Here is a 26,503-nt window from a genome sequence, read left to right on the forward strand (position 1 = left end):
TTGAAAAGAGGATTTTCCTAAGCACTTTCCATTCATGTCCCTCTGTTTACAACTTTTATGATATTTACCATATGGAATTACTACTTTATTCTTGTTTATTGGTCTATGATCTACCCCCACTTAGTAGAATGTAAGTTCCATTGGGTCAAGAGTCGTCTCTGTTTTCTATACTATATCCCACTTCCCTGGTGGCTCAGTGGTGACAAATCTGCCTTCAATGCAGGAGATCTGAGTTTGATCCCTGGATGGGGAAGATCCCCTGGAGAAAGGAATGGCTACCCACTCCAGTATTCTTGCCTGGAGAATTCCATGAACAGAGAAGCCTGGCAGGCTACAGTCCATAGGGTCACAAAGAGTTGGATACAACTGAACGACTAAAGAAAAGAAAGTGAAGTCGCTCAGTCATGTCCAACTCTTTGTGACCCCCATGGACTGTAACCCATCAGGCTTCTCCATCCATGGAATTTTCCAGGCATGAGTACTGGATTGGGTTGCCATTTCCTTCTCCAGGGGATCGTCCCAACCCAGGGATTGAACCCAAGTATGGCACCCCACTCCAGTACTCTTGCCTGGAAAATCCCATGGACGGAGGAGTCTGGTAGGCTGCAGTCCATGAGGTCGCTAAGAGTCGGACAAGACTGAGCGACTTCACTTTTCTCCTGCATTGTAGGCAGATGCTTTACCATCTGAGCCACCAGGGAATCTCCCTGAACGACTAAGTGTATATATAATATACCATGTAGACCAGAGCTGGGATTCCAGTAGTGGTTTAATAAAGTATTTGTTGACTGAATGGACTAGAGAATGAATGATGGTACTTCTAATGCTACAGGAAAACAAATGGCTTTCCCCGGAGTCTGGGGAAAAGGCTTACCACAAATTTTTTTGGCATATTTTAACCTTGAGAATGCTTTCAATTTTTTTTTTATTTATACATTCAGATCCCTAACAGTAGTTACCATCATGTAGTTTTGGGGCACCCATTAGTTATATCTTTTGGTGAAGGGGAAAAAAAGACATACATCTAAACAACTCTTCTGTGAAATGGTGCATAGTGCAACAGAGGGGTTGGTGTAAGTAATCACCCACTTAGTTGTAAACAGGAATTTCTCCCCTAAAATGGGACACAACCAACACTTTTGTCCTCTGATTATAGGAAACTTTTGGAGGTCGGAGACAAGACTATAAATTTCTGGCTTGTATGTTTATTCTCTTATTCTCCTAATTAGTAAACATGACCATTAGGTGGATCATAAATGAATATACTCTCAGAACTGTTCAGAAACATTGTGTATTTTTCACAGTTGTCCAAATTTTTTCCTGTTTTCCAAATTTTTTTGCTGTGTATTACTTATTAACTTTTAATGTAAAAATTTTTTAAAGAATCATTCAGTATTTGATGATGTGCCTACATATTCATTGACAAGGAAAGTAATTCAAGATATATTAAGATTAAAACAATTCCATCTATATTTAAATATCCATATTTAGATAGATGAAGATTTTAAACGGAGTTAACAATGACTTCTCTGGAGACAATTTTTCTTTTTTGCTTCTATGTGTTGTCTAATCTGCACATGAAGAGTCTGAGGTTCCGCTCCCTGGAGGCTCCTCTGCCATTACTTATACAACAGTGAGAATCATTCAAAATGTTTTTCTTTCTACTCCATATTTGTATTTGTTTACAAAATAAAATTCCTTTCTCCTGATATTAACCTTGCTCAGTAGAAGCTCCCTTAAAGGCAGGAAGATGAAAAAAAAGTACAAATGCTAAGGTTGGCTTTGGTGACAGGCATCTTCTTCACCAAAGACTTTAGGATAAACAGCATGAGGCACAGTTTTAATATTTTCATCTTTTCAAAATGGACTAAGAAATCTCTCCCTTGCGACTTTCTCCCGCCACAAAGTTCAAATAAAGAGCGGTAAACATCCTTCTTCCGTTTTTCTCTTTGGGGGCTGGGCGCGTGTTGACGGACGTTGATTTCTACCAATTGTACGAGGTTTCCTTGCGCGTGGTCCTGCCTACCCCGTTTACGAAGGGTCAGCCAGTGAGAGCGCCGCTGTTTCAGTCAGCGGCGACCAAAGAAAGAAGAAGAGAGGGTATTGGCTACCGGCCGGAACTGCTGCCCAATAGGAGCAGGCCGAGCCAGCACCTCAGGCGGGCAGCTTGAGCTGCTAACGAGTGGCCGTAAGAGCCAGTCCGGCAAGTTTTTCTTAGGGGGTTGCTGCGCCTCCGACTTCCTGGCGAGTCTGACCGAGTGCTCTGGCTTCAGGTGAGGTGGGTGCTTGCCTCTCCCCAGGCCTTGGGCATCGGGGTCCGGGACGACTTCCCCTGGGTGCCTGGACGCAGGGCCCGAGTTGGGCTGGGGGCGGTCTTGAACTCGGTGGTCTGAGGAGATGAGGTCGCTCCTGGCTTCCCCAACGGTCGGGGCCGAGGCACCTAAATTCCCGTTCTTTCGGGGCTGCTGGGGCGGCCCCCGAGGTCCGGGGGGGGCGGGGAAGGAAGGAACTCCGGATTCCTGAAGGAGCGGAGTTCGCCGCGGGGCAGGGGTCAAGAGGTCGCTGGTCGCTCTCCAGGGAGTGGAGCCTCGGGCTCTTCATGTGCAGATAACTGCTGTGCCACGGAGTGCCCGCTACTTGCCTCACTTTCAAGTTGAACGAAAGACCTATCGTTCTATCCAGCTTTACCTCACAGCAACACTGTGACGTAAATACTTGTATTATCCCCACATTTTAAACACGAATAAGTCGAACAGGGAAGCTGGGCAACCGTCCTAAGTAAGTCCTCAGGTAGGACGTGCCCGAGCAGGGATTCAAACCCAGGTCGGCCCGACTCCCTGCCCGCGCCTCGTCTTTTTAATTGGGAGTCTTCAACGCGCCTAGTGTGGACATTGTTGAAATCTGAGTAAGAAAGCTTGGGGAAACCACGGGATGTCTAGGACCGGGCTGCTCACAGCATGGTGGGGACCCGCCGACTCCCCCCTGCTCAACCCCAGGCCTGGCGGGTTCTGTGTTGGCCCACACTGATGGGGAAGTTTTGCTCCAGGACGGTGCCGTGTAGAGAAATTTCTTCCACGATGACGTTGTTTTCTCTGTTCTGTCAATATTGGGTGCTGATGTGTTCTTTGAAGTTGATTGGTTTTGCGTTTGGGAAGAAATTTCACTTTTTAATGTTAACCATACTGAAAAGTGCACAGAATAATTTTTAAAAGATTCGTGCATTTACCACCCCTATCTAACAAATCTTGACTTTGACCTTTTGATAGAGTTTTCCTTTCCTTTTCTTAAATAAATTCTATAGTCAAAGCCTCATGTGTACCCCAGCAACCTCTCTCTCCTGAATTGGGTATTTTTCATGCTTGGGCTTGTTTTATACTACCTTATATTTATAAATCCATATAGTAGTGTGATTTTGCATATTTTTAAGTGTCCTAAAGATGGAATTAATAATGGAGGTTCATCTGTGGTCTGCTTTTTTCTTTTCAGTATAATTTTTGAGGAAATTTACTGAGTTGGGATTCGTAGTTGGAAGAGAGTTTATGGTTCCATCTTGACCAGAGGTTTTGCTTAACTTTTTTCTCCATTTTGAGTTCTCATTCTTGTACTTCAGTGAGTCTAGTATTCTGACTTAACCTTTTATTGTTATTATTATTTGCTTCTTTTGTTTTCTGAGCATTCTTCAGGTTTATCTTACAATCCTTCTATTATAGCTTTTATTTTGATTGTAAAATTTCTAAGAGTTCTTTTTTTAATATATATATTTTATTTTAATTAGAGGCTAATTAGTTTACATTCTTGTATTGGTTTTGCCATACATTGACATGAATCTGCCCGGGTGTACATGTGTTGCCCATCTTGAACCCACCTCCCACCTCCCTCCCCATCCCATCCCTCTGGTTCATCCCAGTACACCAGCCCTGAGCATCCTGTATCATGCATCGAACCTGGACTGGCGATTCGTTTCACATATGATAATATACATGTTTCAATGCCATTCTCCCAAATCATCCCACCCTCGCCCTCTCCCACAGAGTCCAAAAGACTGTTCTATTAAGAGTTCTTTCTTGTGTTCTGATTTTATCTTACTGTTTTCTGTTGGCATTTTTTTAAGTTTGGATTTATTTTATTTACTTATTACCATTTATTGCATCATATTTCTTTTTTCCAAGTTTCTTCTCTTTGTCTGCTTTGGTCTCCTCTCATGTTGGAGGCTTTTCGTGAATGTCAGTTGTTCTTTGGGTGTTTGTTTGTTTTGCAGAGACACCCCCCCCTCCCCCGCCACGTGCCCAGAAGACTGATTGGAAGCTGTGTATGAATGACTGAACCTTACCAACCAAGGGACTTTTACCATTAGTTATAAGGACAGAGACCCAGCCATTTTCTTAAGATTTACAAGTGTTAGTATTTATAGATCTTTTCTCTTCAGCTAGTTTTCTCTAGAGAACAGTCCTCTAATCTCCTGGCTTGAGGCATAGAGAATGTGTAAAAACCAGAATATTATGTTCTGGATTTGTGCAGCTGGGGAGAAGGGTTGGAAGTGTTTCACACTTGTGAAAGTTTGTAGAATTTCATTTAACTCCTTGTTTTCACTGCTGGTCTTAAGTTTGTGTGGTTCAAAATTCCAGTTTTCTGCAGCATAGGGGGAGGTGTTTTTTTTATTGTTTCCTTTAGGAACAGATTACTTTCACAGGCTTTCAGCTGATCCTCCTTTCCATCTCCATCTTTCAATGCTATCTTCTGTGATATGTGATTTCTGCAGTTCCCTCAGTGGAAATTAGCTTGCTTTTCAATAGCACACAGTCCTACCAGTTATTGGTACTGAAAACTGATTTGTATGTCTCATACTCTCTTTGCTTTGTGCTTGTGATTTATTCTTTTTGTAATGCTGTTTCTTGCAAGGGGATGGGGGTCATATTCATGGATTTTCAGGAATGACTAAGAAAGAAAAACAGACTTCATCCGCTGTGTTTATTGGACTTTTCTGCATTTATGCTGACCACTCCAGTCTGGCCTCTACTCATCACTTTGGGGAAACAGCTCTTTTCTAGATTATCTGTCACCTCTACATTGCTAAATCTAGTGGCCATTCTTCACCTCAGTATCACTTGACACACCTGACTGACCCCTCCTTGCATCATTCTTCCAAGACACCACACTCTCCCAGGTTTTCTCCTACCTCATGGTCTTGGTTTCTGGTTTCTCTTCCTATAACTGTTATCCTTTTAATGTTAGTGTCTCTGGTATTAGTCCTTGGCCTGCTTTTTTTCTATCTCAATTCCTTCTTAGGTAGTTAATCTATCCCAAGATTTTAAGTGGCATGACTATACTGAGGATTCTTAAACTGTCTACTCTTCCATCTCCACTGCTACTGTTCTTGCCTCTGTGACCACTAGTTTACACTTCCATAAAAGCCTATAAAGTGGTCACTTTGCCTGCATTTTTCCTCCCCTACAGTCCATTCCTGACACAGAACAAACTCCTTATCAAGGCCTTTTAGTGAAAGTGTCGTGTATCATCAACTTCACTCCTCACATTAAACCTCATACTGTCTGCTCTTTCTTACTGTGCTTATTATGCTGGGCTTCCTATTTTCTCTGATGCACTAAACCCATACTTAGCAGACACCTTGTATTGATTTTCTTTTGAAACTCTTTCTTGGATCTTCATATGGCCAACTTCTTTTAATCCTTCTTGTCCTGGTTTAATTTTCACTTATAAGAGGCCGCCTCTCACTGTTGTGTCTTGCCCCCCACTCCCAAAGCCAAATGGCACAATATATAATTTTTCACATTGATTTCTTTATTCTCTCATTTGCTAGAATGTAAACTGTATTATGCTGGGTCTTAACCACTTATCTGTTTGCCTCTGTGGAGTATCTGACTATATGACAGATGCTTAAATATTTCTTGAAAAATAGACTAATGTAGTGGAGTAGAGACAGAAAATAAATATTGAAAGGAACATAACCAGTGCTTAATAAATATTTGTTGAACAGACTAACAAATGGATTTAGAGACAGAAAACAAAAGTAATAAAAAAGTTGAAGTAAATAAAGGTTGCTCAGCCTTTTTGGAGAAAATAGGTAGATTTCTATTATTTTTTTTTCTGTGTTCTCTCTTTTTTTTTTTAATTTATTTTTTATTGGAGGCTAATTATTTTACAATATTATATTGGTTGGTTTTGCCATACATTGACATGAATACACCCCGGGTGTACATGAGTTCCCCCTCCTGAACCCCCCTCCCACTTCCCTCCTCCCTTTTTCCTCCCTCTGGGTCATCCCCACACACCAGCCTTGAGCATCCTGTAACATGCATCGACCCTGAACTGGCGATTCATTTCACATATGACAACATACATGTTTCAATGCCATTCTCCCAAATCATCCCACCCTCACCCTCTCCCACAGAGCCCCAAAGATTGTTCTATACATCTGTGTCTCTTTTGCTGTCTCATATCATTTGCTAAATTTCTATTTTGAGTTATTTTGTGGAAATGTTCTTTCTGTGTTTATTCTTTGCACTTTAGTGCCATGAAAGATGAATATTGCTTCCTAAAATTAAATATAGTGTTGTATGCATTTTTTGTAGTAAATGTCCATATACAGGTCATGACAGAACTGCAAAAGCTCTGGGGGATTATTTTCAATAGTTCAATTCTCTTATTTTATAGATTCTTTTAAAGACTAGCGCTATGATCACATGACTTTATGTTTTCGAAGGACAAACAGGATAACTGGTTAAAAGTCCTTATTATAGGAAAAGAGTTAAAATCATCTTTTTAAGTTTCTCAGTTTTGTCAAGAATGATCTTAAACAGAAATATTAAATGATAGATATAATTAGATAAAATGTGCCACATAGCTAATACTTTTTACAAATATTGCTTCCTTAGTGATGGCTCATGAAGCAATGGAATATGATCTTCAGGTGCAGTTAGATCATGGTGCTGCAGAACAGCCTGCTCCTGCTGAGGTGGTCAGCAGCCAAGGGGGACCACCCCTACTCCAGCCTCCTCATACTGAGGAGGTCAGCAGCCAGGAGGGACCACCCTTGTTGCTTCCTGTACTTGCTGAGGTGGTTACCATCCAAGGAGGACCACCCCTGCTCCAACCCATTCCTGAGGACGTGATCAACAGCCCAGAGAGAGTGCCGCTGCTTCCGCCTATTCCACAGATATCTGTCGATCTGACAGAGGAAGTGGAGCTCACAGGATTAGAGTCTCTGGGGAACTTCAATCCAGGAGTTTTAGAGGAGTTTAGGCCGAGATCTGGTGCTAACCGCGCTCCCCAAGTGCCTTCATTGGATTCAATGGACAGCTTCATCAGTGGGCTGCAGAGACTTCATGGCATGCTGGAATTCCTGCGACCAACTTCAGACCGCAGTGTGGGGCCCGTGAGAGCGAGGAGGAGTAGGAGGAGTTCTGCTTCACGGAGGGCACGAGCAGGAGGGTCCCAGAGGACAAACAGTGCCAGGTAAACAGATGTGTAGATAGTGGGATTAGTGCCTGATTGGGAATTATGAACCTTACGCCCTGATGAGAGCCCCAGTGTTGCCAGGAATTGGCATTGTGACTTGGCAAGTTGGGTAACCTTTCTGGACCCCCAGTACCTCATACATCAGATGAAAATAAAATTACTTGGTTTATTTAAGTCACAAAGTAGTGGAGAGGATATGGTACACAGATATGTTTTTATATATATATATATATATATATTTAACTTGCAAGTCCACTCCACTTGCCCGAGATTCATTGTTCATTGGCATTCCGCTTAGTGGTACAGTAGATTTTTAAGATGGGCAGGCTGGATTTAGAGAACCCTTGTGAAAAGTAGAGTGTGAATTAATACAGAACTTATCTGCCTAAATGGGAAACATTCTAGCCCTCCTCTCCTGATACTGTGTTGTAGAGTTAAAAATAATTTTCTTCCATAGGTTTTGGTTTGAACTTGCCTCTTGAAGGGGTTAGCTGTCAAGTCTTGACAGTTATTTTGAAGAATAACAGTTGTCTATGTTTTAATCTATTTTTTAACTTATGCTTTATTTGAAATACTTAGTTCCACAGTTGGCTTTCTAAATGTCTTCATAATGTTGAGAGAGATTGAATTCAACCTTTTCATTTTAAATGTGAAAGAAACTTGGACCCTGAGAGAATGATTTATTCAGGATCTCAGAGTGACAGTACAGAGGAGGTTAGAGCTGGTATTGGAACCTGGATCTGACTGTTGTCTACAAAAGCAAATAAAGGAAGCTTCAATCAGATCCATTTTTCTAACACTATGAAAATAATGAGGGGTTTCCCATGGTGGTCCCGTGCCTAAGACTCTGCACTCCCAATGCAGGGGGCCTGGGATCAGTCCCTGGTTAGAGAACTTAATCCCACATGTGGCAACTGATAGTTTGCATGCCACAACTAAGACCCGACACAGCCAAACAAATAAATAATAAAAAATAAATATTGAAAAGAATGAGATGGCACTAAACAGTGGTAGCTGGGCCATCTGTTACCTGTGTTTTACAAATGAGGAAGATGATGGGGTGATGTATCATTTGACTGAGATAACCCTGGAATTGGAATTGTGCCTTCTGATTCTAGATTTCAGCATCCTTTTCAATGGATCCTGCTGATTAGTGTATCAGGGCTGCTGTTACTGTGGCTTTAGTCTCTAATGCCTGGTCAGTGCTGGATGTGATCCGTCAAGGGTGAGAAGAGCCTAGTTCTATGTTGACAGCAGTTGCAAGTGTATGCTACTCTGTTATTTTAAGGTGCCATTTATGATGATTTTCAAAGCAAAGTAGGATTTCATATATTTGTGTCATAGATGAAGGTACCTTGTAGTGCAATTTGGGGACCCTGTTGAAATAATAAGGGGGCTGAGAGTTGAGAGTGGTGTCCTCAGAAACTGTGAAGAGGACTCTTAAATTGTCCTCCAGCTTGGTTGTTCATACATTGGGTGAGTGGGTGAGGGGATTGCACTTGGTTGGGGACATTAGTATCATGAGTTCACAGGAGAGTGACACTTATAAACCAGATGCCAATTTACAGAGAAAATTAGAAATAGCACAGAGACAGATTCTCTGGCATTGTCAGCATGGTTCTCCTAGAGGATACTGACACACAGAAGCCAAACTGTGTAATCAGAAATTTTCTTGATGTATGTAGAATCTGTGCTCAGGGATTGAGCTATAGAATTTAGATGTTAAATGATGTCAGTTTGTCTGTCTCCACAAAGAGAATAAACCTTCAAGGCAAAGCACTGTGTGGAGAACATGGATTCTGGAGCCTGATAAATGAGACATTAAAATTTTTTGCCATTAACTATTCTGTTGTATGGAGAAGGAAATGGCTACCCACTCCAGTGTTCTTGCCTGGAGAATCCCAGGGACGGGGGAGCCTGGTGGGCTGCTGTCAGACACGACTGAAGTGACTTAGCAGCAGCAGCAGCATTCTGTTTTAAATTAATTCCACACTAAATTCACACAGAAGTCTTGAGCTTTCCCAGGACTGAGTTGCTTATACCTTCTGAATATCTTGAAGTGAATTTCTCATTATGGTGTTTGGTGGCATTTACTCACCTGACACACTACCCCCGCGCCAGGTATTGAGAGCCTGGGCCTAGGTGAGACACTTTTGCCTCAGGCTCCACTACACTGGGGAAACCTACCTAGTGGGATATTTTTCCCAACTACTTCTCAATCAAGGTCACAAACTCCTTTCCTATTTCTTTGTTTGAGGCTGCTTGATTCTGATTGTCAGTGTCATCATTCATTCGTCAAATATTTGTAACACTCCACTATGTGAGAGACTGAAATTTGCCTTGGAGATACATACATCTGAACAGGACAGATCAGGGTACCTGTTTTCATGGAGCTTATGGAATCTAGGACTACAGAGGGTAAGCAAGGGGCAAGAATTTATTCTACTGTTATTTAATCCAGAGATGATGAGTGCAAGAAAAGAGGATTTCAAGACTATACTCCTAAGCACTGTTTCCCACTTGATCTTCATAGTCCCCTCCTGACCTTGGAAATGCCTATTTGCTAATAAAAGCAATATTAATGAGTGATTTTTTTTTAAAAAGTTAATCAATTTTTGCTGGTTTCTATGCAGAATGCTATTGATATGCATGTAATGATGGTGGTTTAGTCACTAAGTCATGTCCGACTCTTACGACCCCATGGACTGTAGCCTGCCAGGCTTCTCTGCCTATGGGATTCTCCAAGCAAGAATACTGGAGTGGGTTGCCATTTCCTTCTCCAGGGGATCTTCCTGACCCAGGAATTGAACCTGTCTCCTGCATTGCAACAGGCAGATTCTTTATCAACTGAGCTATAAGGGAAGCCCTATGCATGTAATAGGTTAACTTTATTATGTATTTCATTTAGTTCAAATGTTCTTAGGCAGTGCTGCTCTTATGTGCTTATTCTCATGAGTAGCTGTAGCTGCTGTTCATGCACAGTTATTAAAAATAAATTTGTAAACTCGCTTAGCATTTTCTTAAAAAAGCAAACCTGAGTGACATCAATGCAAATGGCAGAATAAGGACCTCAGAAAAATCCTCTGTATCGAATCAAAGAAACAACTGGCAACATTTATCAAAATCAACTTTTTCAGTATTCTGGAAATTATCCAGTGCTTGTAGCAGCTCAGTGAGTGAGTCTCAAAGAAAGCCATCTGAGTCTCAGTAAGAACTGTGAGCTTTGTGGCATTCCCTATTCCCATTCTCCTCTTCAGCTCCATAGTAGTCTTGAAAACTGCCTGTAATCACAGTGAAAGGCCAGTAGCCTAGAAGCAACTAGAGAGAGAAGAATGGAATTGGAGATACTTTGAAATCTCAATCCCAAAGAATTCTATTTTCACTTGTGTAGTGATTTCCTGGAAAATGTCACTTGAAAGGTTATTCCTGGATTGTCTTAGTCCTAAAAGCTTAAAGCCTATTCCCCAGGATCTGCCTGAGGCCGTGGCTGGTCACTGGGGCAAACATTAGACTAATCAAAAAGTCTAAAAGGAAAAGCTGGGGAGTGTGATTTTCATATGGGGTTTTAAAAAGTTCTGCCATATTCCTGGGAATCTAAAAGGCTACATACATGTTGAGGGCTGTGTGCACGCACACATACCCACGTTCAGGAAAGGCCTAAGAAGGCGCCAAGGCAGTTAGCTCTCATCTCTGGCTGACCTTGAGGCCCTGCATAAGCAAGAAATGAAGTCTAAGGTAGAGTTGTCACCTGCTTGGCTGATTATTGATGATGTGCCCCAACATACACGTCAGATACCTCAGTGAAGACTGGGAGGCTTACTGATTCCAGGTGTTTAAGGAAATCTCTGTCTAGTCATGAACTGAGCACAAAGCTAACCAGCATGCATAACAAAGAATGCAAACTTTATAGAATTACTTCAGAAAGTCACTAAACAAACAGTAGCAACTATAAGAAATAACAGCAACAAACCCTGGGGACGGTGAATTCTCATTTCCAGAGTTATCACATTATGTTTTATGAGATGTCCAATTTTCAAGAAAATATAAGATGTGTAAAGAAAGTATAATTATTACACAGAAAAAAAAAACTTTATGAAGAAACCAAAATGTTGAATTTACTAGATGATTTAAATATATTCAGAAAACTAAAGCAAAGGATAAAACACTGTGTCACCAGATAGACAATTTTAATAAAGAGACTGAAGTTATAGAAATGTACAAACTAGAAATACTGCAGTTGACACATGTACTAAATGGAAAAAAAATCAGTGGAGAGCTCAACCGAAAGTTTGAGTGAGCAAAAGAGAGAATGTTTAACTTTTTTTTTTTTTTTTAGCATTTTTAACTTGAAAACTGGCTTAAAATGAGAGTTGAAACAATAATGACTGTAGCCAGACTTAATACCCGCAAAGACCTTGGTCTGAGGAGCTGCAGCAGCAGAATTCATGAGGCTGTATTTGATCAATAGGGCCGTTTTTCTGTCTTGCCCACTCTCTTTTCATCCCCCTAATATCAGCAGACAAATTGCTAAGTTAGTTTTCTCTCTTTCTTTTAATGTATTAATGAGTCATGTCTTTAAAAGATACTGACAAAAGAAGTACCAATAAAGTAAGATTAGCTTTTAGCAGAAGGGTCAAGCTTCAGTGTGAGCTAATGGAATAATTGAATGGAAAGAGCGTATGTAGTCCAGTCAGTATCTGCCTGAATCTCTGTTCCTACTTCAACATTTAATGGCCTGGTGATGCATTAAAATGACTAGGATTTACCTCCAGATTACTGTGGATTATTCTTGTGATGATAGTATGTTATACTAGAATTCTGTTGTCTTTCTCCATGCATAGGTTGACAACACCATTGGATGCTTTCTTTCAAGCGAGCAGGACCCAGCCTCATTCGTCAACCACCTCTTACAATTCAGAGACTAGGAATCCTGTCTCTGATGACTTGCAGGTATCAGGTAGTTCTGATTCTGACAGTGACAGCTCCACAGAGTTTGAGGAGGGAGTTGCCCGGACAGAGGAGCCTGAAGCTGTTGTTTTAGAAGGTGAGTATTCTTTATCCAGATTTCATTCACAAGGTCAACATCTGAAAAGCTTAGACTCTAGAAGGCTAGAAACTCTAGACTTGTGTTTTGATACCTTTCCTCTTCACTCCGGATGTCATAGATTACTGCTTTATAGTACAGAGCTTACACTCAGTCAGTCAGTCAGTTCAGTCTCTCAGTCATGTCCAACTCCTTGCGACCCCATGGACTGCAGCACGCCAGGCTCCCTGTCTGTCACCAACTCCCGGAGTTTACTCAGACTCATGTCCATTGAGTTGGTGATGCCATGAGCTTACACTGGCCATAACTACACAGAAAGGATTTTATCTGGCTTGCAATTTTATGTGATTTGTGACCCACTGAGTTGGTCACTTTTTTCCAAGTCTGTGATAGGAAATATACAGGGTGAGCCTAGGGCATTTTATTGTGGTAGAAAGCAAAGCTGTCTGTCTTACAGTTATGTCAGTAGGCATAGGTGCAACCTTGAAAGAAAACCTAGTGGCTTAGGGCACTTTGAGCACTTTGGGGCAATTTGAGCATTAAAAAAATAATGAATGTATTCATAAGGTCTTAGATTGGAATAGCATCAATGAATTCTTTTTTTTTTTTTGGCTCCTTGATATGTAGGATTTTAGTTCCCCAACCAGAGACTGAATCTGCTCTCCCTGACATTTCTAATTGGTAGTGTTGCTATAAAAGGGAAAGCTGTAGTGAGTTATGCTCTCCTGCTAGCCTCATACCTGACTTATATCTTCTTTTATATGTTACCTGTCCCATCATTTCTGGAAACAACTTGACAGAGCAACTAGAAGATCTCTCAACAGATCAAGAGATTACATGTATTGGTGGAGAAGACACTCTCCCCAAACAGGTAATATGAACATCCTTTTAGATTTGCATTTACATTTAAAAAGGAGACTGCAGGCTAAAATGGAAAACTCACAGACTTTGTAGGCAGGGGGCCCAGGTGTTACTCATTATTTATGTAACTGCTTACCCTTAGGTTTAAAAACAGAGGGTAGGGGAAGGTTTGAAAACTTGTCCTGCCCACCTAACAAGGTTATGTATCAATTAAAATAGCAGATATGAATGCAGTTTATGAACTGTCTGGCAGAATGCTTGCTGTGAGATAAACAGTTTTTATTTTTAAAAATAACATCACTGTCCTTAATATGAGATGCATTTATATAAACTGTGGACCCTGCCAGTTCTGAAACATCATTGATTCACTTTTTGCATGTTTCTGTTTTTATTTATTCTCTTTAGAAAAATTATGCTCATGTAAATTTACTTACATATATAATTTTTTTCTTTATTGAAATATAGTTGACATACAATATTAGTTTCAGGTGTACTGCAAAGTGACTTAATATTTGCATACATTATAAAGTGATCACCACAATTAATCTAGTAACCATTTGTCCCCATACAAAACTAATACAGTATTATTGACCATATTCCTCACGCTATATATTACATCCCCATGGTTTATTATTTTATAACTGGAAGTTCAGTTTAGTCACTCAGTTGTGTCCAACTCTTTGAGACCCCATGGACTGCAGCATGCCAGGCTTCCCTGTCCATCACCAACTCCCCAGAGCTTGTTCAGACTTATGTCTACCAAGTTGGTGATGCCATCCAACCATCTCATCCTCTGTCGTGCCCTTCTCCTGCCTTCAATCTTTCCCAGCATCACGGGCTTTTCCAATGATCAGTTCTTTGCATCAGGTGGCCAAAGTATTGGAGTTTCAGCTTTAGCATCAGTCCTTCCAATAAATATTCAGGACTGATTTCCTTTAGGGTGGACTGGTTGGATGTCCTTGCAGTCCAAGGGACTCTCAAGAGTCTTCTCCAACACCACAGTTCAAAAGCATCAATTCTTCAGCATTCAGCTTTATGGTCCAACTGTCACATCCATCCTTGACTATTGGAAAAACTACAGCTTTGACTAGACAGACCTTTGTCAGCAGAATAATGTCTCTACTTTTTAATATGCTCTGTAAGGTGGTGATAGTTTTTCTTCCAGGGAGCAAGTGTCTTTTAATTTCATGACTGCTGTCATTATCTGCAGTGATTTTGGAGCTCAGATAATAAAGTCTGTCAGTTTCCATTGTTTTCCCATCTGTTTGCCATGAAGTGATGGGACCAGATGCTATGATCTTAGTTTTCTGAATGTTGAGCTTTAAGCCTGCTTTTTCACTCTTCTCTTTCACTTTGATCAAGAGCTTCTTTAGTTCTTCTTCACTTTCTGCCATAAGGGTGGTGTCATCTGCATATCTGAGTTTATTGATATTTCTCCCAGCAATCTTGATTCCAGCTTGTGATTCATCTAGCCCAGCATTTCTCATGATGTACTCTGCATATAAGTTAAATAAGCAGGGTGACAGTATACAGCCTTGACGTACTTCTTTTCCCACTTGGAACCAGTCTGTTGTTCCATGTTCAGTTCTAACTGTTGCTTCCTGACCTGCATACAGGTTTTTCAGGAAGTAGGTAAGGTGGTCTGGTATTCCCATCTCTTTCAGAATTTTCCACAGTTTATTGTAATCCACACAGTCAAAGGCTTTGGCATAGTCAATAAAGCTGAAGTAGATGTTTTTCTGGAATTCTCTTGCTTTTTATATGATCCAGTGGGTGTTGGCAATTTGATCTCTGGTTCCTTTGCCTTTTCTAAATCCAGCTTGAACATCTGGAAGTTCTTGGTTCACATACTGTTGAAGCCTGGCTTGGAGAATTTTGAGCATGACTTTGCTAGATGTGAGATGAGTGCAAGTTAGTACCTCTTAATCCCCTTCAACCTATTTTGTCGTACCCCCCACTCCCTTCCCTTTTGCACTCACCCATTTGTTCTCTGTGTCTGTTGGTCTGCGGATTTTTTGTTGTTTTATTTTTTAGATTTCATTTAAGGGAGATCATATGGTATTTGTCCATAATCCATACTGTTACCTTAGTGGCTGTACCAGTTCACAAGTGTTTCCTTTTCTCCGTATCCTCGCCAATGCTTGCTGTGTGTTGTTGTTTTGATGATAGCCATTCTGACAGGTATAAGGTGGTATCTCTTTGTGGTTTTAATTTGCATGTCCCTGATAATTACATTCAGGTTTGACCTAAATCAAATCCCTTTTGACTATACAGTGGAAGTGAGAAATAGATTTACGGGACTTGATCTGATAGACAGAGTGCCTGATGAACTATGGACGGAGGTTCGTGACATTGTTCAGGAAACAGGAATCAAGACCATCCCCAATAAAAAAGAAATGCGAAAAAGCAAAATGGCTGTCTGAGGAGGCCTTACAAATAGCTGTGAAAAGAAGGGAAGAGAAAAGGAAAGATACACCCATTTGAATGCAGAGTTCCAAAGAATAGCAAGGGGAGATAAGAAAGCCTTCTTCAGTGATCAGTGCAAAGAAATAGAGGAAAACAGTAGAATGGGAAAGCCTAGAGATTTCTTCAAGAAAATTAGAGATACCATGGGAGCATTTCATGCAAAGATGGGCTCGATAAAGGACAGAAATGGTAGGGACCTAACAGAAGCAGAAGATATTAAGAAGAGGTGGCAAGAACACACAGAAGAACTGAACAAAAAAGATCTTCATGACCCAGATAATCATGATGGTGTTATCACTCACCTAGAGTCAGGCATCCTGGAATGTGAAGTCAAGTGGTCTTTAGAAAGCATCACTATGAACAAAGCTAGTGGAGGTGATGGAATTCCAGTTGAGCTATTTCAAATCCTGAAAGATGATGCTGTGAAAGTGCTGCACTTAATGTGCCAGCAAATTTGGAAACCTCAGGATGGCCACAGGACTGGAAATAGTCAGTGTTCATTCCAATCCCAAAGAAAGGCAATGCCAAAGAATGCTCAAACTACCGCACAATTGCACTCATCTCACACGCTAGTAAAGTCATGCTCAAAATTCTCCAAGCCAGGCTTCAGCAATACGTGAACCGTGAACTTCCAGATGTTCAGGCTGGTTTTAGAAAAGGCAGAGGCACCAGAGATCAAATTGCCAACATCTACTGGATCATTGAAAAAGCCAGAGAGTTCCAGAAAGACATCTATTTCTGCTTCATTGACTATGCCAAAGCCTTTGACTGTGTGGATCACAATAAACTGTGGAAAATTCTGAAAGAGACCACCTGACCTGCCTCTTGAGAAACCTGTGTGCAGGTCAGAAAGCAACAGTTAGAACTGGACATGGAACAACAGACTGGTTCCAAATAGGAAAAGGAGTATGTCAAGGCTGTATACTGTCACCCTGCTTATTTAACTTATATGCAGAATACATCATGAGGAACGCTGGGCTGGAGGAAGCACAAGCTGGAATCAAGATTGCCGGGAGGAATATCAGTAACCTCAGATATGCAGATGACATCACCGTTATGGCAGAAAGTGAAGAGGAACTCAAAAGCCTCTTGATGAAAGTGAAAGAGGAGAGTGAAAAAGTTGGTTTGAAGCTCAACATTCAGAAAACTAAGATCATGGCATCTGGTCCCATCACTTCATGGGAAATAGATGGGGAAACAGTGGCTGACTTTATTTTTCTGTGCTCCAAAATCACTGCAGATGGTGATTGCAGCCATGAAATTGAAAGACGCTTACTTCTTGGAAGGAAAGTTATGACCACCCTAGACAGCATATTGAAAAGCAAGACATTACTTTCTCAGCAAAGGTCTGTCTAGTCAAGGCTATTGTTTCTCCAGTGGTCATGTATGGATTTGACAGTTGGACCATAAAGAAGGCTGAGTGCCGAAGAATTGATGCTTTTGAACTGTGGTGTTGGAGAAGACTCTTAAGAGTCCCTTGGACTTCAAGGAGATCCAACCAGTCCATCCTAAAGGAGATCAGCCCTAGGTGTTCATTGGTAGTTCTGATGTTGAAGCTGAAACTCCAATACTTCGGCCACTTGATGTAAAGAGCTGACTCATTTGAAAAGACTCTGATGCTGGGAGGGATTGAGGGCAGGAGGAGAAGGGGATGACAGAGGATGAGGTGGTTGGATGTTATCACCGACTCATGGGTTTGGGTGAACTCCGAGAGTTGGTGATGGACAGGGAGGCCTGGCATGCTGCGGTTCATGGGTCGCAAAGAGTCGGACATGACTGAGCGACTGAACTGATCTGAGCTGATAATTTCTAATGTTGAACATATTTTCTTTTTATGTGTCTCTTGGCCATCTCTTTGGGAAAATGTTCCAGCCTTCTGACCATTTTTAATCAGGTTTTCTTTGCTGTTGAGTTGTGTGAGCTCTTTATTTATTCTGGATATTAACTGCTTATCAGATATATCTTTTGTTAATTTCTTCTATTCGGTAGGCTACCTGTTCATTCTGTTGTTAGTTTCCTTTGGTATGCAAAAGCTTTAGTTTGATAGCCTCGTTTGCTTGTTTTTGCTTCCTTCCCTTGCCTAAGAAGACGTATTCAAAAAAATATTGCTAGGACTGCTGTCAAAGAGCTTTAGTGCCCATGTTTTCTTCTAAGAATTTTATGGTTTCAGGTCTTATATTTAAATCTATAGTCCATTTTTAGGTTACTTTTGTATATTACGTGAGAGAGTAGTCCACTATTTGGCTGAGTCCCTTTGCTGTACACCTGAAACTATCACAACATTGTTATAATCCATTATAAAATAAAAAGTTAGAGAAAGTGGTCCAGTTTGCTTTCTTTTCATGTAGTTGTCCAGATTTCCCAACACCATTTATTGAAGAAACTGTCTTTCCCCGTTGTCTACTCTTGCCTCTTTTTTTGTAAATTAATTGCCCATGTAAGTGTGGGTTTGTTTTTGTGCCCTGTGTTCTGTTCTGTTGATCTATGTGTCTGCTTATGTGATGGTACCATACTGTTGTGATTACTGTAGCTTTGTAATACAGATTGAAATCAGAGTGTGTGATATTTCCACCTTTGTTTTCTTTCTTGAGATTGCTTTGGCTGTTTCTAGTCTTTTGTTTTCATATAAATTTAAAATCATTTAGTTATATGAAAAATACTGTTCATATTTTGGCAGGGATTGCATTGCATCTGTAGATTGCTTTGGTGGGAGGATGATTATTTTAACCATGTTAATTCTTCCAATCCAATTATTTCAATGTGCATAATATGTTTTTCTAGTTGTTTATGTCGTCTTCAGTTTCTTTCATCAATGTCATAGTTTTCAGAGTACAGGTCTTTTACCTCTTTGGTTAGATTTAATTCTAGTTTATTTTATTCTTTTTAATACGGTTCATAAATAAATGGGACTATATTTTCTTTTTTCTCTTTCTGATAGTTCATTGTTAGTGTGTAGAAATGCAATAGATTTCTGTAGATGAATTTTGTATCCTTCAACCTTACTGAATTAATTTAAATGCTCTATTCTAAAATTTACACAAGAGAGATTATATACTATTCTGTTCCAGGGTTGGTTTCTTTTCCCCTGACTTGTTGTACCTTGGAGAGCTTTCTTTTTTAATTATAGGACTAAGTGATTAAATGTGTGATTAATTGCTCAACTAATCTTGATTGTAGTCGTGTCTTTTTATTTATTTATTTTAATTAATTTTGGCTGTGCTGGGTCTTCGTTGCAGCACGCAGGGCCTCCTTTAGTTGCAGCACGCAAGCTTCTATTCTCTTCTCTGTGCTCTGGAATGCACAGGCTTAGTTGTTGTAGTGCCTAGGCTTAGTTGCTCTGTGGCATGTGGAATCCTAGTTCCTTGACCAGGGATCAAATCCATGTCCCCTGCATTGGAACACAGATTCCCAGTCACTAGACCACCAGGGAAGTTTCTCTTGGAGAGCTTTTTATTGTCAGTACATAAAATTGAAGGAAATGGCTACCCACTCCAGTATTCCTGCCTGGGAAGTCCCATGCACAGACGAGCCTGGTGGGCTACAGTCCATGGGGTCACAAAGAGTCGGACATAACTTAAGTGACTCTCCAACATACAATTGCATCTGATTCTTCCTGGTAGTAGTAGCTGCATAGTGTTCTTACATGGGAATACATTTTAGTTAATTCTTCCCTTGCTGTGTGCACTATTGTTGCTTCCTGCTAAGATCATTCTGCACTGAGCATCTTTGCAGTATTGTTTTGGCAAATATTTGTGGTTATATTCATGGGATATATTTCTTCCAGAGAGGTTGCTTTATCAAAGGAAGAATGTACTTTTAGTTTAGATAGATAATGCCAAGTTGCCCTCTGGAAAATTTGTGCCAGTTTCTACTTGCAACAGCAGTGTGTAAGGGTGCCCATTTCTCCTTCACCCTCAGTGCTTCGTGTTACCAGGCATCATCTAATAGATGAAAAGAAGTAAAAACCTGGTTTAATTTTTGTTTCTTTAATTATAGCTGAACACTTACTAACCATTTGTATTTTTGTGTGAGCTGTTTATATTCCTTTCTCTTTTCCCTTGTATTTTTTTCTTTATTCACATGAAACAAATATTTTTTTAGCTACTTGAATTATGAACCTAATTTTGAATGTATAAAAGACTTAATATTCTTTGTTGTTATTTACTGGTCACTTCTGGGTTTGTTTTAATATCTTCGTTAATTAGCTCCTTTTTGTCATTTGAATGAAAAAAAATCAAGAATTTTGTGAGTTCAAAGGATAATAATATTTTCATGGCTTATATTATCTTTGACCAGATTGCACTCTGGAAAGAATGGGAAGTGATTCATGGGTGTTGGGTTTTTCTTTGGCATATTTCAATTGGGTTTGTTCATTTTTGTGTGACTTTTGTTAATTTGTTAGTTTCGTATGTTCAAGACAGATTTTGCATTTTCTCTAATTTGAATGTATTCTGGTTTCCATCCAGCAGTCTCCTCAGAAGTCTAACCCTTCTCTAACTTCTGCTTCTGTGGATGAGGAAGAAGGGGACACTTGCACAATATGTTTGGAACAGTGGACCAATGCTGGGGATCACCGGCTCTCTGCATTGCGCTGTGGGCACCTCTTTGGGTACAAATGCATTTTGAAGTGGCTCAGAGGACAGACCCGAAAATGTCCCCAGGTAGATAGAGTCCCTGCAGTTAAGAACTGTGTATGTGCACAGTCAACATGTTAAGTCAGGCGGATTCCTAGAACCACACTAATTGTGTCCTGTTGGGCTCCTTAGTGCAACAAGAAAGCCAAGCAAAGTGATATCGTTGTCCTTTATGCCCGGACCTTGAGAGCTTTGGACACTAGTGAGCAGGAGCTCATGAAGAGGTAGGTGGAAAGAATCTGTCTAGCTGGAATATTCCATTTTGGTTCTTTGTAGGCTCATCTGAAAAAGGGGGTATGAGTCACTCTTAGTGTGATTCTGAGGCTTTCCTTGGACTGTGACTCGGGATCTCTGGGGATTGTTGGTTATCTAACATTGTGACTTATGATACATGTCTGATCACCTGATGCACGGTTTGCTCTCCATATAGGATTAAAAGTGATGATCTGGAGTAACAAATTATTGTGACTTCACCTAGCTCAATAAATCTAAGCCCCAGGACTTTTGCTTGAACTCTTCAGGGAAAAAAGCTAGTATAGAATATCAGAAAATGAAATCAGTGCATAGGAAAACAGCTGAGAAGTAGAGGATAAAAATCTCCTTTCTTGAAAGACAGGGGGTTGAAAGAAGAGCAGCAGGTGGTAGGCTTCTGTGCTTGTCTGTGTGCTCAGCACCTCTCGTAAGCCTCCATTTTCAGGGCCTGAGGGTTGTGTGCTGATCGGAGCAGGTAGCTCTGCAGGAGCACTTTGGCATTCCTGTGAACTTGGAGTCAGTGCTAAGACTTGTCTTTGGTAATATGACTTGGGGAGGCCAAGACATGGTCTGGTAAGCCCTCCTGAAATCAAAAGTCATAGAGAAACCTTTAGCCATACAGTAATACCTCACACCTAAGCTGGGCAGCAGACCCACACAGAAAGATAGCCTGGGTTTTTTGATAGCCTGTCCAGCTTCTTCCCTAAGGGATTACCTTTACTGTCTGCCTCTACCACTAAATTCGGTGAACAGTGAATCAGGGAATGAGTGGCCAATTCACGGCCATCTAAAGCACACTCCAAGTCTCAAGCTCCTTGTCATTAGAATAGGCTTAAAGATACTTTTTTAAAAACTGAAAATTTTTGCTGCTTGTGTCCCTAAGCCCTCCTGCCATAGTATTCTACAAAGAAGTCTCATAACTGAAGCAATACAATGCCAGAAATAGAAATTATTGGGATTTGGGAAGCCCATGGACAATTGCTAAAAGCACTACTTAAAAAATATGCTTTAAGAACCGTAAAGATTGGGAATTCCCGGGTGGTCCAGTGGTTCAGAATCAGCCTTGCAATGCAGGGGAGGCAGGTTTGTTCCCTCAGGGAACTGAGATCTCACATGCCATGCAGCAGCAGCCAAAAGCCCCCTGCATCGAGAGTACAGGACTGTGGGTCCGCTCATGCATTACTGGTGAAGATGCACATAGATACTAGCATTTAGAGAGGCCCTTGGCAATGTAATTCAGAAGGCTAAAAGTAATTCTGCTTTCAGTTCAGTTCAGTCGTTCAGTTGTGACCGACTCTTTGTGACCCCATGAATCACAGCACGCCAGGCCTCTCTGTCCATCACCAACTCCCGGAGTTCACTCAAACTCATGTCCATCGAGTTGGTGATGCCATCCAGCCATCTCATTCTCTGTTGTCCCCGTCTCCTCCTGCCCCAATCCCTCCCAGCATCAGAGTCTTTTCCAGTGAGTCAACTTGTCGCATGAGGTGGCCAAAGTATTGGAGTTTCAGCTTCAGCATCAGTCCTTCCAATGAACACCCAGGACTGATCTCCTTTAGAATGGACTGGTTGGATCTCCTTGCAGTCCAAGCGACTCTCAAGAGTCTTCTCCAGCACCGCAGTTCAAAAGCATCAATTCTGCTTTAGGCACTCTAAAAAATGTTTAAAGATATGTGCAAAACTGTGTTTAATCAGGCTTTTCATTTAGTTGATAATCCAAACCAATATTGGTTGAGTAAACTCTGGCATATCTATGTGATGAAACACTATACATTGATTCAAACTGATGTTGAAGTACTTATAGTATGTTGTCATGTGAAAGCATGTTGTTAGTGTGATTATAGTTTTGCAAACTGGAAAAAACATATAAGTAGTCACTGTAAAGTGGAATTACAGATGTATTAATTTTACTCCTTGTTTGCCTTTTTTTATTCATTCCAATGAATATTTATTTGTGGTATGTTAAAATGACAGGTGCATGGTGGGGGGAATTTTCTTGAAAAAGCAAAACCAGTAGGGGTGGCTCTTAATGCATGATTGTATTTAAAACTTTGCTGATTACTACAATCGGTGTACTCCTTAGCCTCTTGAGAAGAATTTCAAAATGGTGATACATACCGAGACTAATAGGATGAATGCCCGCAGGCTCGGCCTTATCAAATCTTAACATTTTCCATATTTGTTTTGGGTCTTTTAAAAAAGAAATGTATCCTTATAGATACCGAGGAGGCTTCCTTGTGCACCAGTTTTTTCTCAATTCCATCTCTTTCCTCAGATGATCTATGACCATAAAGCACATACAGTGTGATTTAGAAAGTTTTCATATTTTATGCAAATGTTATTGGATTATAGTTTTTCTTCTGTAGCTTGATTTTGCTTAATACTCTGAGGCACATATCCTGGTTGATACATGTAGCTATCGTTGATTCATTTTAATTTCTATAAAGTGTTCTTGTTCTGTAGAGTTTTCCTGTATGTATTTTGTATTGGTAGACAGGTAGATTCCAGTTTTCATTAGTATAAGCCATGCTGCAGAGAAATGGGTGAGAGTTTCATTACATCTAGAAATGGATTTGCTTTATCATAGGGTACATGTAATTTCAGCTTTACTAGATATTGTCAAATTGCTCTTCCTAGAGGTTTTTTCAGTTTATACCAGCAGCAGTAATGTAAGGGACTTCTCATTTTTTTCATACCTTCATCTACTTTATATTATCAGACTTAATTTTGCCAGTTTCATGGAGTGAAGTAGCATTTGGTTTGCTTTTCTTATGAGGTTTTTCCCAGTCGCTTGAGGTTGAACATACTCTTCTGTAAATTGTGTTCAGATATTTTACTCATTTATATTGAGCCAAATATATTATTTGTTTCTTACTGATTTATAGTTCTTTGTTTTACTTATACTAACTCTTTGTTGGTTGTGCACATTGCACATGTCATCTTCTCGTTTTTGATTTGTCTCTTTGACTTGTTTATGGTATCCTTTGTTGAAAAAGTTTTTACTTTTAGCAAAGTATGTCCTATCTATAAATTTCAATTGCTACTTCTATTCTAAATTAAGTTTCTATATTATAAATGGACTACTCTTTTGTTCTAGGATGTGTTTGTTAGTTCTAGTGCTTCAGTTTGGTCTTTCTAGCCATTAGCATTATATAATATCCTTTCATTTATTCACTGTTTTCTTGTGTCTTTTATAACTGTATTTTGCCTCTTAAAGGCCTTAACTTTATTCCTAGGTTGCTGTTAGAATGCTATTTCGAATGAATTTTTTTGTTACATTTACAAATCACCTGTCTGGTATATGGGAATGCGGTTGATCTAATTTTCTTGATCTTAACTCTAGTAACCTTACTAAACTCTTAATAGCTTGTGGGTTCTCTTGAATTTTCCATGAAGATAAATAAGAGCCACTTTATCCCTTCCTTTCCAATTTTCATCTTTTTTCTCGCCTATCTTATTGGAGTGGAAATCTATTTGCATTTCATGTTTTGAAAGGTGAATTTATGATTTTCATACCTATGAATGTATCCTTTCATTGCACATTATTCCTCTTTATGCTTATCCATCCTGTTTAATTGTAATCAGTCTTTTTTTTTTTTAGCATTAACTTCCAACCTCTTTTTATAGTGTTATTTATTTAAATATCTCATGAACATCCAATAGCTGATTTTCTTTTTATCTGGTAGATGATCTTGGTCTTTTAACAGGTCATTTTACTCTTTTCTAATTTGACTCTAACTCAGGCAGTGAGCTTGGCTCTAATCCCTCATTTTGCATTTTATGTCCCCATTCCTTAGTAAGACCCAGATTTCTGGTCATTGCCTAAATCAACAGTGAGACCCACTCCAGTAGGCTGATGAGCTCATCCCTGTCTGCTATTCTTCTGTAATGTTTCTCGGTTTGAGAGGTTTTTCTCTTGTTATGTTTTGTTCCCTATCATGACATATTTATAGTCAAAATGTGTATATTATAGCATAAATTTACTGTGCATCTTGATGAGAAGTCTTTGTAGCCTTTCTAATCTCCACCTGTTGCTGGCTTTCCCTGTCTAGTTCCTTACAAAAGGAACAGAAGCTAAGGAAGAAGGCTGAGTTAGACTCTGCACAGTGTCGGCTGCAGCTTCAAGCCCTCACTGATGAATGTTCTAGGCTTCAAAGTCGTGTTCAGGTAAGTTTGCCTTTTCTAATCCAAAGAACTGTTGGAATAGGAATTAAGAAGTCATCTAAATGTTTAGTTTCACTCAGATACAAATAGGATTTACCATGTTTTTCAGGAAAGAAACATGATCAACTGTTTATTTTTTATTAGAACTTATATATGTGCTTTATCGGAGAAGGCAGTGGCAACCCACTCCAGTACTCTTGCCTGGAAAATCCCACGGACGGAGGAGCCTGGTGGGCTGCCGTCTATGGGATCGCACAGAGTCGGACATGACTGACGCTTCTTAGCAGCAGCAGCATGTGCTTTATGATGAATTCTACTGCATCCTGAATTAAAAAAAAGTTGAATGGCCACCTCATACTTCATAACTTGTTTAGGTCATTTCACTTCCTTGAATCTACCAATAAAATGAGAATTAAGACTTTCAGCCCTTTATGATTCTGTGCTTTGCTTATTTCAGTTACTTGTTAAAATATCTGCAAACTGCAACAGTTCTTTAGAATTCATGTTAACATCTTCATGTAAAGGATAAATATCCTTGTATTAGATCAAGGAATTGTATTTGAGGGTAATACCTGGCGAAAAAGCTTTATGTCTTCAAAATTGTTTTCATTTTAGGACTTGCAAAAACTTATCGGTCAGGATAAGATCTCACAACAGCCTGGGGGTTCCCAACCACATTTCCTAAGTGGCCTGCCCTCCAGCCAGAGTCAACAGAAGTATCATTTCCAGAAGACATTCACAGTGTCTCAAACAGGAAACTGTCGAGTCATGACATACTGTGATGCTTTGAGCTGCCTGGTGGTATCACAACCTTCTCCTCAGGCTGCCTTCCTTCCAGGTAAATAGTCCAGAACCTCAATTTCTGTGTTCATTGTTGTACTCTATTTATTTACATCCTCCCTTTTTGGATAATCCAGGACTCACTAGTAGGTTAACACTGTCTACAACCCACCAGATCACTTTTTTCCTAGTTACTTTCCTTGAAACAGATACTTTAGGGTACTACAAAGATGTCTGTACTGTCTGTTTGACTTCTGTAAACTTGTTCACCAGAAGGGCAGAGTTGCTGAACCATGGTAAAGTGAGAGAAGACTTACTTAGAAGTGTGAGTTGTCCAAGGATAAGGACTATAATTGCTTGTATGTCCTGCTAAGATACAGGTTCATTTTAGACTAGAAATGTTTGAAAAAATACTTACCCCAAGGTCTAATTCAAGTTAAAACAAGATTGAATGCTTATTTTCAGTAGTGTGCACATTGACAAATTCCAAGTAAAAGAATTTGGGAATGTTATTATTTTATTAATATTGTATTGATTTTCTCTTTTTTGTGCACTTTTCAAGTTTCATTTTAGGTTGTTTTAATGTTGAAAACCAAACCTCACAGGCCCAATGTTGTAGATGCTTTTGCCTGTTCTCTTCAGCATATGATTTCTGCCAACTGTAAGGTCCCTTTGCTTCTGCCTGATTTAGTGTCTCCCCACTTAGAAGTTCCTTTCAAATGCTTCAAAACTGTGTCCCCCATACTTAGGTATGTACAGGAGTGGTAGTGGAATCCCTTGAATATCATATATTTGTCTATTCAGTGATACTAACTGTGAGTTGAGA

The 26,503-nt window shown here is 40.0% G+C and overlaps 1 protein-coding gene across 3 annotated transcripts in view; it reads left to right on the forward strand.

Moving 5' to 3' along the window:
• The first annotated feature begins 2,137 nt into the window (after positions 1 to 2,137).
• RFWD3 (ring finger and WD repeat domain 3) overlaps positions 2,138 to 26,503 on the forward strand; it is a 34,821-nt gene continuing 10,455 nt past the window's right edge. The window contains exons 1-8 of one of the 3 annotated variants that reach the window (XM_055413144.2): positions 2,138 to 2,273; positions 6,894 to 7,473; positions 12,318 to 12,520; positions 13,321 to 13,391; positions 20,314 to 20,508; positions 20,614 to 20,705; positions 24,786 to 24,900; positions 25,513 to 25,735. In XM_055413144.2, the coding sequence (XP_055269119.2) occupies positions 6,896 to 7,473; positions 12,318 to 12,520; positions 13,321 to 13,391; positions 20,314 to 20,508; positions 20,614 to 20,705; positions 24,786 to 24,900; positions 25,513 to 25,735 (1,477 nt within the window). In that variant the 5' untranslated portion in view covers positions 2,138 to 2,273; positions 6,894 to 6,895. Of the gene's footprint in view, positions 2,279 to 6,893; positions 7,474 to 12,317; positions 12,521 to 13,320; positions 13,392 to 20,313; positions 20,509 to 20,613; positions 20,706 to 24,785; positions 24,901 to 25,512; positions 25,736 to 26,503 lie in introns of all 3 variants that reach the window. The other 2 variants (XM_088830855.1, XM_055413143.2) reach the window with 2 other exon arrangements.

This window comes from Moschus berezovskii, chromosome 22 (genome assembly GCF_049115385.1).
Source record: "Moschus berezovskii isolate FMDL1 chromosome 22, NW_MosBer_1.0, whole genome shotgun sequence".
NCBI lineage: Eukaryota > Metazoa > Chordata > Mammalia > Artiodactyla > Moschidae > Moschus > Moschus berezovskii.